We start from the raw sequence: 13,705 nt of genomic DNA on the forward strand, positions 1-13,705 counted from the left end.
AAATAACAGCTCTTCAATTTTTAAATGAGTGAAAATATGTAAGATTTAAAAAAAAAATAACAAAGAAGAGAAATATAACATATTTTTTAGCAAAAGAAAAGGAAACGTGTTAAAAGTTATTAATGGTTATGTTTTTTTTTTTTCTTCTGAAAAACAATTGACAGAAGAAAAACATGTAAAAAAGAGAGTAGTAAGTTTTCTTTTTTTAGGAAAAAGATAATTCTAAGTGGTTATGTAATTTTAGTGGTCATTATTTATCTTAAGTCTATAGTGGATGACTGGATGTTGTTAGTTTGGAATGGATACACTCATCATCACAAATCAAAATGCCTCGGTCTCTATGACCTCACTTGCGCAAAACGTGCACATAAAATATCTAAAGTGGACCACCGACCAATATGGAAAGTGAAATGAAACAGTATAATCAACAACTAGATTTGATATCCCAACTTAACAACCCTATATTTCTCATCCTTCTCTAAGACTCTAACCTTAAGAAAAAGTAACACTTCATTTTGTCTTCTTCAAATTTTCTCTTTTTCTCTAACATCATGCTAAGTCTAAGAACTTGTTCACCACTTCCCCTCACATTCTCACCATCCAAACAAGCAAAAAAACTCTCCACATCATTCAAACCCTACCATCAATCTCCACCGTCCAGATTCCAATCATCAATCAAGATGTCTTCTACTTCCCAAGGTGTAGAGCATATTGTACTTTTCAAAGTCAAAGAAAACACAGAATCATCAAAAGTTAACACCATGATCAATGAGCTTCAAAATTTAGTTACAATTGAACAAGTTCGCCACCTCACCTTTGGTCCAATTCTAAACAACAACGAACTCACCACATCAACTATACCTTTTTCAAATCTTCGTTACACTCACTTGTTGCATAGTCGCTATGACTCAAAGGAGGATCTTCAAATATACAACGCTCACCCTACCCACCTCAACGGCGTAAGAAACTTCGCACTTCCTATCATCGACGACCTCTTAGTCGTCGATTGGATTTCAGGGGAAGTTGCTCTTCCCCCGCATCCTTCACTGGGGACTGCTTTTCGTGTGAGTTTCTTGAAACTCAAGGACGAAAAGGACGGTGAGGTTAAGGAAGAGGTTTTTCGGGTTATCCAAGGTATCAAGGAGAGTGTTGGAGGAGTTAGTTATGTCTCTTATGGCGAAAATATATCGCCGGAGAGGGCGAAGGGATTCTCCATTGCTTCCCTTGTGATTTTTTCCGGACGGGAGGAGTTGGACCGTGTGGACCCCAGTGAGGGTTTGGTTAAGGTTAAGGAGCATTTGGAAAGTGTGCTTGTGGTTGATCATGTGGTTCCATTGAAGTAGTACGTACTTTAGTTTTCAAGCTGTGTTTGATAGTGATATATATGTCAATTATTGGTCATTGGCTTTTGTCTTTTGATGTGTTTGCAAGTAAAAGTTCAGTGAAGCTAGTGTGGTTCATTGTAATTGTAATGTCGCCAAATTCAATAAAACAATGGACAATAGAACAAGCATGTGTTTGGTTTTTTGGCGATGGATTGATTTTGTTAAAATATTTATCTTATAAGTGAGTTTAAGGTTCAACAATAAATTTGAATATAAAATCAAATTTGGAGGAAAAGCTATAAACATTTTTACTCTCCCAAAATTATAGCCAAACATTCATTGAAAATATATGTGGCGTTTGACTTGCAGCTAATTTAATTAAGCAAAAGTTTAATCACATAGATTAATGAATCAAATTTAAAAGAGTTAATACTATAGAATGTGTCTACTAGAAATACCATTTGTACTCGTTAAGTCTGCTAGAAAAGCAACAATTAATAGAAGAGAAAAGAAACGATAAATTGCAAAAAATGGAACATGATGTTTAGTTATGAAGTGTTATATAAATAGTGAATATTCTACAAAGAGTGGGTACAAGTGGGTACATTTGGCTCCACTCCCTCACAGAATCTCAAGCCGATGACAGTATATTGGTTACTTGGCCGTGGATTTGGAGGATAAAAGCCCGGAAAAATACAAATTTCTTGTTTGGCTGGCGTGTCATGATGCTGCCCCAACCTTGTACTTACTCCACCATCGTCGAATAGCTAGCTCGGCCACCTATACCCGTTGTGGAGACCACGAAGAAACCTTTCTTCATTGCGTCCGTGATTGCAGACAATCTAAAATCATTTGGCTCAAAGTCGGATTTTCTGGAAATGAATTTTTCTCTTATACATGCGTCTCTGATCCATAATCGTATTAATACTTCTCAGTCTGCCTTGTTCCTATCTACTCTTTGGTGGACTTGGAGGAATCGGAACCTGATGTGCCTCAACAATCAAACATGGTCCCTAATCCGCATTGTCACCAACATTTATAACTCAGCCAACATCATCACTTCGGCCTTCAAAAATGATGAAACAACAACCTATGTTGATCGCTACGTCAAATGAAATTGTCACGACCATATGGGCATCATTCTAAATGTAGACGGAAGTTGCAATGGGACTTCTATCCGTACTGGTTTTGGCGGCATTTTCTGCAACAATGGTGGTCTTTCCCTCTCCGCATTATCATGTATGATCTCCCATTCTGAAGTCATTTTGTTGGCAGAGCTGACAGCAATTTACCTTCATTAGCAGATTCATTTTTTGTGGTTGCTTATGAATAATTATTGATATAGGTAAAGATGATTTGGCATGTTACTCGGATTCCTTCCTTTCAATTAATCTCATAAAGGGGGACATCTGCACTATCATATTTATGTTGTCCTTATTCAACAATACCTCTTAACCGTAGTTTTCTCATCCCCCCCCCCCCCCCCCCCCCCCCCGTTGCAAAAACTTTGAAAACTACTTTGTTAAACATTTCAAATTGGGATTTAAGATGTTACGCTTTTTTTAGTACACTCAAAATAGGCTACCCAGCTTGCATTAGACTAGCTAAACAAGGTTGTGAGCTTTTGTTGATCTGGCTAAAAAAAAACCTCATTAAATATGTATTATAACATTGGTGGTCATGTCAAGCTTTCTAGGCCAGCTCATGCATTTATTTATAATGAATTGTAAAAAGGCATAATAGGATGAAGCAATTGAGTAGTGCATCTCAACCAAAATTGTAGGAGCGGAAAATCGTGAATATACGAAAGGTAAAAAGTATGAGGTAAATGCCAATACAACTAGTAATATTCATAACGTCATTATAGATAAAGATTCTAGAAGTGGTGATTCATGTATTGCATAAAAAAAATTATCGTCTGAGAGACCTACACCAAAGCTTTTGCATTAACTCTCAAACTAGAGTTCATAATAAATTAAGATATAGAAATCTTCAGTTTAGGTCTCATTTAAGGCATGTAAAAAAGGACGTTAGACATGGATAAAGAGTGATCCAATTGTCACTACACAATTAAAAATGTGTCTCGTTCAAAGCCATTACCAAGTATCACTAAGGAAACAATTCATGTATAGAATCCAATAAAGTTACATGCTGCAAATTTAGCGGAGAATCAAGCTGCAAAACTGATAGTGTCAGATCAGAAGGTGACTGTCAGTGCTGTTTAATACGGTGGTTGTACAGTGGTGGAATGCTTCAGTTGATAACTGGAACGGCGGGGGGTGTGTGCCTGCAGATACTCCGACGCTTAAGTCAGTAAGAGATCAGAATGGGGGTTCAGAAAGAAGATAGATTCTACCTTGGGGACTGCGAAGAGTCCCATTTATATAGAGGTGGATGTTTGTAGAGCCGTTGTAAGACACACGTGTTCTCGGCGGTTACGAATTTGTAGAAAGTCTAACCGTCGGGGAGAGATTCGCGGTAACGTGGAAGGAGACGTTACAGTTCGTTAGAACTGGTCTCAGTTGCGCCAAGCACCCCCCCTCGCGGAGAAGGGGTGTGTTGCGAGTAATCTTGCCAAATGCGGAATTTGGGATGTAATTGTGTTGGGCCTAAGCGCTTTAGCCGGTTCAGAACAGTAGCCCCCCAAGTCGTTGCTCTTGGTAAAGAGTGATAACTTTGAATGAGTGAGGAAACTGCTCGTGGAGGCCTTTTATGAAGACATTGCCTTGTGCTTAGGTTAACATAATTGTTCGAGGGAATTGCTCGTCCTAGTGGTAAAACCTCTAGACATGCATGTGACGGAACCGTATAGCTCACAAGAGGATTCCTAACAAGTTCTACCATGGTCGTGCTGAATAGGTAGAGAGTATGAAGGTATCTTAGAACCTATCATTTGGGTGACTATGTTAATATTAGGGTTAACGGTGCCGTTCACAAGGATGCGCTCGCTTGGATCCTGATTATGCTCGTTAGACGGTATGGAGCGAGCCTTTTAGTTCGTATAAGATATGCTCGTATCTCATGTGTCCGTTTGTTATGTTGAGAAATCAGAAAGATTCCCTCGCCAGAGAAATGGTCGTCTGTCATTCAGCAATTTAATGCCCACATCTCAAGGATGAGACTGAGGGGACATGACCTTTGGTTCTCGACTGCTACGTGTAAAGGCTAGCAAAGTACTTGAGTACCTAGTGCCTTGAGTGTGTCTTGATGCCTTTTCCCAAGGTTTGATCATCATCGTTGACTCAATCTTAACGTTTGAGAATCTGATTCATTTGATGTGAGTCATTAGATGTGTGAACAAGTGTGATCTGGGACGTTGTTTCGTTTAGTTATTAGTGGTTGTATGTGAAGGACTGCACTGGATCGGGCTCACTGTTTTCTGAAGAGTTGTGAAAGGAATATAAATAGTTTCAATCGTTGTTTGGAAACACTTTCACCATTTTCGTATTCTTTCAACCCAGAAGTTTCAGAATCCTTCACCAATCTTAAGTGCATTAGTCCTCCAACCTTTCATTTCCGGACTTAGTTCTTCCTTATCAAATAACAAGTTCGTTTTCTTCTGCATTCCTCGTTAATCTTTGCGTTTTGATCTTCTTAGTTTTGTTTGAAAGATCGTAAAACCGCATGCTTTTAAGATCGGTATAGTTTATACGGTATTTGATTTTGATAATATTTAATTGTTAATATAAAAATGACAAATAATTTGTGTGGTAGTCATTTTTTGCTAACATTTTTTTTTATTGTTCAAGAAAGAAAAAGGAAAAGAAAACCAACAGACTAGAGGAATATGTAATTAGGCAGACCGCATCTGTCTCAAAAGAAATCAATTTTTCAATTCTAGAGGTAAAGTCGTCAACTAAACTAATAGTCGAGTTTGTAAAAAAAAATTAACAGTGGAAGAACTTATATTTAAATAAATATTTATTATTACTTTTTTGGAAAATAAACATTTATTAATGTAGTCTTTTGTTGGCTACCTCAAGCTCGAATGGTTCTATTGAAAAAAAATATATAATTTATATCATATCCGTTGTATTGTGAAAAAAGATAAACAGAGTCTATCACAGTTTAAAGTTAACAATCATCTATTCTATATCTATAAATTTAATCAAAATATTTTAATTAAAATCAAAAATTTTATAAAAACATTGTTTATAATCTATGCGCATTAGCGCCATAAAATATCAGATATTTGAACGCTAGTAGAGAAATAATATTTTGAATTCAAAATTTTGATGTCAAACAAAGATAATGTCATTTGATTTTTAGACGTATTTTAAAAATGTGTGTAAATTATAGGAGAAAACAACAAAGGCAAAGATAAAGATAACAAGTAACATTCTCTTTTCTTGATGAAAATACAATCAATTGTGCAATTTTAATTCAAATGAAATGACAAAGTAAAAGGCAAATGGCAAAATCACTTTACCAATTTTTTTGACTGAATCAAATGATTTTATTTGAAATATATGACTTATAATTTGTTATTATTGAGGACTATAGTGACAAATGCATAACTTGTTACCAGAATAGTCAACACAATTCCCAACACCATCCTTAAAGATACCACATCTTGAATTGCAACAAGACTCATCACAATCAGCATCACATTGTTGATACCCAATAGTACACTGTCTAAATTTTTCAGTTGTATTTTTTGGAGGAGCACGGTCGTAAAAACAGGTGCAAAGATTGTTGTAATAACATGAACCTTTTCCATCACTGTAATTAGCTTTACAATTCACATCACATTGAATTCCATCACATGAACCCAGAAATATTGAGCATGTAGCTTCTACTCCGATTAATTGAACTGTGCTCCACAAATTAGAAAGCAAAAATTTGTGAGGATTATAGTTTAATTAACTACCTTCATTTGTAAAAAAAAATGTTTAAAAAAATATATTGTTCACAAAATTTGTGAAGGATAAAAATAAAAATTAGCATCACAAATGTGCAGAGTCTTACCTGCAGCAATTAAAATCAGGATCAGAAAGAAATATGAAGAGTTTGAGATGTACCTTGCCATTACAAATAGTTCTTTATCAAATTTCTTTTGGATTGATACACTAGTGTGTTTTTTTATGTTATTGATCAATCAAAAGATGTGAACTTATAAGGCTTTGAGATTATCTTAAAAGGTAAGAGATACATACTATGAACCTTTTTTGACAATATGAGATACTATGAACCTTTTCTCAAAAAATACATTAATTAATATGAGATACTATGAACTTTTCTCAAAAAATACATTAATTAATATGAGATACTCTGAACTTTTTCTCAAAAAATACATTAATTAATATGAGATACTATGAACCTGTTTTTTTTTTTTTTTTTTTTATCACACTACTATGAACCTGCTTATTTATTATCTTAACTTTGGGGATAATTATTGTGCTAAGTTTTTTTTTCCGTAATGTGTATTTATCGTCCCCAATATTATTTTTTTTAAAATGACATTTATACAATCGTCTCCAACTCTTTATCTTTTAGCTCAAACCAATTAAACTATCAATAAAAAAAGGCAAAATTACACTTTTAGTCCCTTAACTTAATTTCAGGTAACAGTTTGGTCCTTTATCTTTTTTTCATTTCAATTTGGTCCTTTTTGTCCATTTTCATATACATTTTCAAGCTTCAAATCTAATATTCTTATGCAAACATAGACGATGATCATAGATTTGAAGACTAAAAGACCATAAGAAAATAAAATCATGAATTTTAAGCTTAAAAATTCATATGAAAATGGACAAAAAGGACCAAATTAAAATGAAAAAAAGATAAAGGACCAAAATGTTACCTGAAATTAAGTTAAGGGACTAAAAGTGTAATTTTGCCTAAAAAGAAAAAACAAGGGTCTTGCTAACAATTGTGCCCTTAAGATAAGAAAGTAAGTATAGAAATTTAATCTTGGAAATTGTTGCATTCATAATCTTAAAAGTTTATTTTAGGACTAATATATTAATAATTATTTTCTTAATAATAATAAGAATAATTCTCCCATAACTAATTAATGAGGCAATTTCTAAAACTTTTTTATTTTTTCCTTCAATTTTTTTTATTTTTGGACTAATATATTATTAAATGCTTTCTTGACAAAAGAAGTATAGTATTTCCCTCAACAAAATACTATAGTATCTCGAAAAAAAAAGTATTTCCCTTAAAACAAATATTGTATTAATAATTTAAATTAGTTTACCAAGGCAGACACATAGAATGGCATGTATACCGCTAAGAGTGGATATGCTTGGATGTTGACTCATGCGGAACCGGTTGTAGCTTCTACTTCCCTTCATTCTTGGTTTTGGATTTGGAAGTTAAGGTTGCCGGAAAAGATTAAGTTTCTTCTTTGGTTGGCTTGCCACAATTCGGTACCTACTCTCTCTTTGCTTAATCATAGAAATATTTCACATTCTGCGGTGTGTAATAGGTGCGGCATTCATAATGAGACTTTTCTCCATTGTGTTCGAGATTGCACTCACTCAAAACCCATGTGGCATCAGTCCGGCTTTACTCATCCTGATTTCTTCTCTAATGAAGACGTTATAGATTGGATCAAGAATGGGGTGATGGGTTCTTGTTCCTTCTCTTTTGCATCGACTATTTGGTGGACTTGGGGGAATAGAAACATGATGTGTTTAGGCAATGAGAACTGGTCCAACGCTCAATTATCCTTCAACATTCAAGGTATGATTGGTACCCTCAAAGCTTGTTACCCTTGCAACTCTAATAGTAGCGAGGAAGATAACCTTGTCAAATGGAACAACAATAACCACTCTTGTGTCATCCTTAATGTTGATGGAAGTTGTTTGGGCTCTCCTACAAGGGCTGGTTATGGAGGAGTTTTCAGAAATTATGCAGGTTTTTACTTGTCAGAATTCTCTGGCTACATCCAAAATTCTTCTGATATTTTGTATGCTGAGCTCTATGCCATATATCAGGGCCTTTTACTGGCCAAGAACATGGGTATTTCTGATTTAGTTTGCTACTCTGATTCTCTTCATTGTACCAACATCCTTAATAGTCGCCCCATGAGGTTTCATGTTTATGTTGTTTTGATTCAAGATATAAAAGAGCTATTGGAGCAAGGAAATGTTACGATGAATCACACCCTCCGGGAAGGGAATCAATGTGCAGATTTTTTGGCCAAATTTGGTGCCATATCAAACTTTGAGTTTCTTTGTCACGAGTCTCCTCCAGCGGATCTTTTAGATTTTCTTCGAAGTGATGCAATTGGATCTTTTTATTTGAGAGCTTAGCTCTTTTTTTTTTTTTCTGTTTCTTTTGTTTTCTTTTTCCTTCTTTGTTTTAGCCTTGTACACCAAAAAAAAAACACGCATAGAGAATAACTATAGCACACCAAACACACACAAAAGGAGAACTAATCACACAAATACAAAGATATTCAAAAATACAAGTGAATATAAATATTAACAAGAATTTTGGGGCATTACAATGAACACTTAGCTAACTACTCAATAATCATAATATTTAAATACACTTATGCATTTAAGATAATTCAGTAAATGCAAATTCAAGGGGACCATAATGACTATTACATCTCTAGACAAACATTACGACAAGTTTTTTTGGTTACAAAACATTACGTAACAAGGTGGAAACTTAAAACAATATCCAAGAGCAACATCAAAGTTCACAAAGTTAATTAAACACAAATGCAACCCATCATAACAACTCATGGCCCCGGGGCTTAAAGAGTAGGCCATTTTTTTTAATAATCCTGAACAATTCAAGAAAATAAAAGAATTAACTATGTATTGACAAAACATCTAAACAATTACACACATGTAGTCTGGTTATAGTTTTGAGGGTGGTTGTTGTTTATTTTTTGTGGAGGTAATGTAGTGGTTGTTTTGTCATCTTTTCCTTTTATGCTGCTTCAGGGAGTTCTTGGTGTCTTTTGTTGGGTATTCTATTTGTCATTCAAAAAGAAATTACACACTAGTAGTCAAACTATTAAAATAGTACACAAGAAATATGATGGACATAACACACATAATCGGATAGGATCAACCTACTTTGATACCACAAATTTGACATTGTAAACCCCAAAATAGATATTATTAATATTTATTCAAAAGTTAAGTTTGATCAGCGGCATATAATTTCAAATGATAGTTTTACAAGAAATTGATTTTTTTTATAAGGTTCGAGATATTACATTCACACATAAGACAACATAACTCTCATTTTAGTTATTAATAGATACAACATCATTTTGTCAACAAAAAACAACAACAACAACATCATGCCCTCTTTTTTTTAAAATATTTTCGTTTACTTTACAGATAATGATTTTCTCATAAAACAACGAAATAAAATAATAATATATATTTTCCATTGTCACTGTCTAAACATGATTCCTCTCAAAATCTGGACTCCAATGCTCATTACCTGTAGTAACTGCAATTTTGCAATGGAAAACATTACTCACAAGCAAAATCCAAAAGCAATGAAGGGAAGTTTTGAAAGCATGTAACAATATAAAACAAGTGAAAACAACAAGTAGAGTATCTAGTAAATGTTATATCAGTTACAACACAAATAATAAGAATCATCAAGATAGAATACCTCAATTCATATCGCCAAAATTAGAAAGTCACAAATCAACAAAATGTTATGAATGTACCTTTGACATCAAACTTGCAACATGAACTATAAGTCTACAACTCTCCATTTAGCTATCGATCGAGCTAGGCACAAATTTGTTTAAAGAATTCTGACTTACGAAAATATATTTAAAGTGAAAAAGATTTGGGGCCTAATATTAGACCTAAAAAATTTGGAGGCTTAAAGCCCTTACTTCAGCGGCAGCCCTCTTGGGCCAGCCTTGACGTAGCTTGCACCAAATGAATTGTGGAAAATATGATTTTCCATGTTCATCACAATTATATAATATTCATAAGTTGGAAATTCCTCTTAGCCCATACCTTATTTCGATGCTTTCACACGCTAATGCTAATCTACAAGTATTTTTTTCCTTTGACTCCTTGACCTCCTCCAATCGATACAACTCGATAATTTATGATTAAAGGTAAAAAAAAAAATATATGTAAAAAAGGTCAATTTCAAGACCGAGTCCGCTAATTTTACCCCAAATAAGAAAACAATTTGGTGGATAATATAGACAACGTTTACACGATCATTTTGGTGTTGATTTAACTCAAATCAGAATTACAGCGAGGAAAAACATAGCAGAAAAGTGAAATTTGTCAATAGAAAAAATCGGGATTTTGAATTGATAAATATTTAAATGAGTATGAAAATGACTAAATCAATGGAAGAAACATCATATGGAAATTTGATATGAAAAGAAGATTGTTTGTTGCATAACAATTTAACAAGAAGATCGATTTCCTTCTATTTTCTCTCACACAAAGCAGTGTTATTGTTGCTTTCATATCTTTCCTGTGGTTAACCCTTGTTTTTTTTTAACGATAACCATTGTTATATTTAAATAACTATGTCAATTTCTTTGTAGCACCAACATTTGAGTATGGCTCATTATTCAGCGCTTAATTCAAAAAAAAAATTGTAAATTAACTCGGCCCACTATCTAATACATGAAATTATTCTATTCTACACAAATAAAATAATATCTCTAACATATTCATAATAAAAATATTATTACTTTTAGAGACTAATTAAAATGATAAAATAAATAATTTAATATTGACACTTTAAATTCACTGGTACTAAATCAAATGTATATGTATAAAATTGGCGCTACATAGCAACTACATATATAATAAATTAATCACAATGTTACTAATGTATTAAATTTACTATTTATAAAATAAATCATTAATATAAGAAGTTGTTTAATTGCATCAGAGCATAATTATATGCTCCCACTTATTATTAATCTAATTCAACAAAAATGTCACATTAATTATCACCACACATATAAACATTAAATCACTTAAAGTAATAATTAGTGTTATATAAGGTTAACTTATGTATAGATATATTGAATTTATAGTATGTAAAATTTGGAGTGTAGATAGGGTGTCTTATCTTATGAAGTCCTTTACTTTAATTTGAGTCTTTTGATGTTTAATTGTACAATTGAGTGATTGGTTTAATATGTGTCACATGCTATCATTTAGATCCACAAACACCTTTATGTTATGATAAAAACAAATTGAGATATTCCTATCTACTTACTGCTTGTATAGTCGAAATTTACTTTTCTCATTGATTAATTATAAACATTTACGAGTTATGTTACTTACTTTAATTTTACCTTGGGATGTTGAGCGTCTCACACTCTCACTAAGATGTAAATTCCATCATTTATTCTCATTTCTTGATCTCTATAACTCAATTCAAAAATAATTCTATTATATATCAAGCATCTTGGTCATATTTATCCATAAACATCTCTACATCATTCAAAAACAAAGACAACCAAAATTTCATAATATATATAATGTGCTTCTCCTTTATAGGGTTTTGGATTTTCTTGTATCGGTTGGATTTCCCCTTGAACTAATTTTTTAATTTAATAAGTGTGTGTGTGTGTGTGTGTGTGTGTGTGTATATTTGTCACTCAAAAAATTACATTTAACATGTTTCTAATGTTATCAAAGAAACTGCAAGGTCAGGGTGTATATGAAAGTTTAAGAAAAATTGTAGGAATGACAATATTGTAGAGACCAACGAAATTGAAAGACTTATACATAATAGAGAAATATGATTTTACACTAACTTGGGAAAGGCTTTACAATAACCATCAACGCAGTTCATGATGAAGTTAAAAGGACCCGGATATTTTTCATAACAAACGGCGTCAGAAATACACTCTCCTGTCATGTAAAATAAGAATAAAAAATATTACTAAAAAATGAGTGAAATATTGTGTGTAAGATAAAAACCAAATTAGAATTAGCTTACTTTCACTGTAGACTACAATAAGAAACACTGAAACAAAAAAGATCACAGCATAAACAAACTTGAAAATTTCAATCATTTTTTTCATCTTTCATGTAATAATTTTTTTTTAAAAAAAAATATCTTTCATGTAATAAATGTTAAATTGTTTTATCACTTTATATAGTAAAAAACCTTATGTAATGTTACGTCATTTAAATAGCTTTTATACTATTTTTGTTGCAATAAATTATTCATTATAATTAGAATAACTATTAGATATCACGAAAAATCATTTATGCATCTTGTTTGTCCCTTTAGCTCTTAGAATAGATCTTACATAAAAATATTGCTTCTAATTATAGTTTATTCCTTTTTTTTTACAAAATTATAGTTTATTCTTGTTTTCCAACCTTTCATTATTATGTGTTTATTATATAGCATTTAATTAATTTATTAGAGAGAGAGGGAGAAAAAAAAACAACAATTTATTATGTTGGTTTTTGTATAACTGGATTCAGATATCCTGAAACAAGGTCTCATGTTCGAATCTTGTTTTTAAATAAAATGTAGTTAGAAGGGAATACCAAATAAAGGTGAGCAATAATATACTCCGGTTAGAATTAGTAGGGGTGTTCAACTGAACCAATCCAATTGAAAATCGCATAGCCAAATCAACTCAAACCGAAACTGCAAAAAATCACATTTGATATGGATGAATTTGGGCCATTTTTGACTTGATTGTGCAGTTCAGTTCGATTTGCGGTTTTTATTTTAACAACTGAACCAAACCAAATCAAATTGCAACATGAGATTTTTTTTTTTTTGACAGAAAACTGCAACATGATATGTTTCTTATTTATGCATGATATTTTCTATTTTGATGTAATGAAATATGATAATGGTAAAATTAGCAATATATACATGATTGATACTCTTGTTTTGATATAATGCAACATGATAACGGTAACTGAAGCATAATATATTTCTTATCCATAATTTGTTTCTTATTTTGTGTTTGTTCTTTTATCAGTTTATAGAATGACAAAATTACAAGTTTGAATATAATTTGTTTTTTAGTAAATTCATTTAATATTAAACATGGGAACAAAATCAGTTACATTTTCAATTATGGAAAAACTAAATGTATCAATGTAAAATTATTATTATAAGTATCAAATTACTACAATTCACACATAGGAACATGAAACATAAACACGAGTAGTATTTCAGTTGTGTATTTTCTAACAAAAACTGAACCAACTGAACCCATGTAAACCACATGAGTTTGGTTTGATTTTGTTTTTAAAAGCCAACCTAACCAAACCAAACCACATGAGAAACTCATATCAGACTCTCAATATCTTGTGGATCTCTCAAGAATGATCCATGAGACTGTCAAATCAGGTCTTGACACCTCTTGGATAACACAAATTCTAGTCAAATCTGAAAAACCAGTTCTAAAGGCTTTGAAGATAAAAGAC

The 13,705-nt window shown here is 32.4% G+C and overlaps 2 protein-coding genes, 1 long non-coding RNA gene and 1 pseudogene across 4 annotated transcripts; 2 read left to right on the forward strand and 2 right to left on the reverse strand.

Moving 5' to 3' along the window:
* The first annotated feature begins 437 nt into the window (after positions 1-437).
* LOC146945997 (stress-response A/B barrel domain-containing protein UP3 pseudogene) lies at positions 438-1,527 on the forward strand (annotated as a pseudogene). The gene has a single exon (XR_015026564.1). The product of XR_015026564.1 is annotated as a stress-response A/B barrel domain-containing protein UP3 pseudogene (transcript).
* Positions 1,528-5,580: 4,053 nt separating this feature from the next.
* On the reverse strand, positions 5,581-6,490 carry LCR57 (low-molecular-weight cysteine-rich 57). The gene is made up of 2 exons (XM_085748867.1): positions 6,294-6,490; positions 5,581-6,138 (listed from the first exon to the last, which is right to left on the reverse strand). The coding sequence occupies exons 1-2, from the start codon at positions 6,352-6,354 to the stop codon at positions 5,813-5,815; spliced, it is 387 nt and encodes a 128-aa protein (XP_085604993.1). The 5' UTR covers positions 6,355-6,490; the 3' UTR covers positions 5,581-5,812.
* Positions 6,491-7,960: 1,470 nt separating this feature from the next.
* LOC146945999 (uncharacterized) lies at positions 7,961-8,587 on the forward strand. The gene has a single exon (XM_085748133.1). It carries the CDS (start codon positions 7,961-7,963, stop codon positions 8,585-8,587), a length of 627 nt encoding a protein of 208 aa, XP_085604259.1.
* A 932-nt stretch (positions 8,588-9,519) lies between these two features.
* LOC146946000 (uncharacterized) lies at positions 9,520-12,423 on the reverse strand. Its single transcript, XR_015026565.1, has 3 exons — positions 12,246-12,423; positions 12,061-12,157; positions 9,520-9,752 (listed from the first exon to the last, which is right to left on the reverse strand). It is a non-coding gene; the product is annotated as an uncharacterized LOC146946000 (long non-coding RNA).
* Between the last annotated feature and the right edge of the window lie 1,282 nt (positions 12,424-13,705).

This window comes from Medicago sativa, chromosome 2 (genome assembly GCF_051527215.1).
Source record: "Medicago sativa cultivar Bolivia chromosome 2, Bolivia_mono, whole genome shotgun sequence".
NCBI classification, from domain to species: domain Eukaryota; kingdom Viridiplantae; phylum Streptophyta; class Magnoliopsida; order Fabales; family Fabaceae; genus Medicago; species Medicago sativa.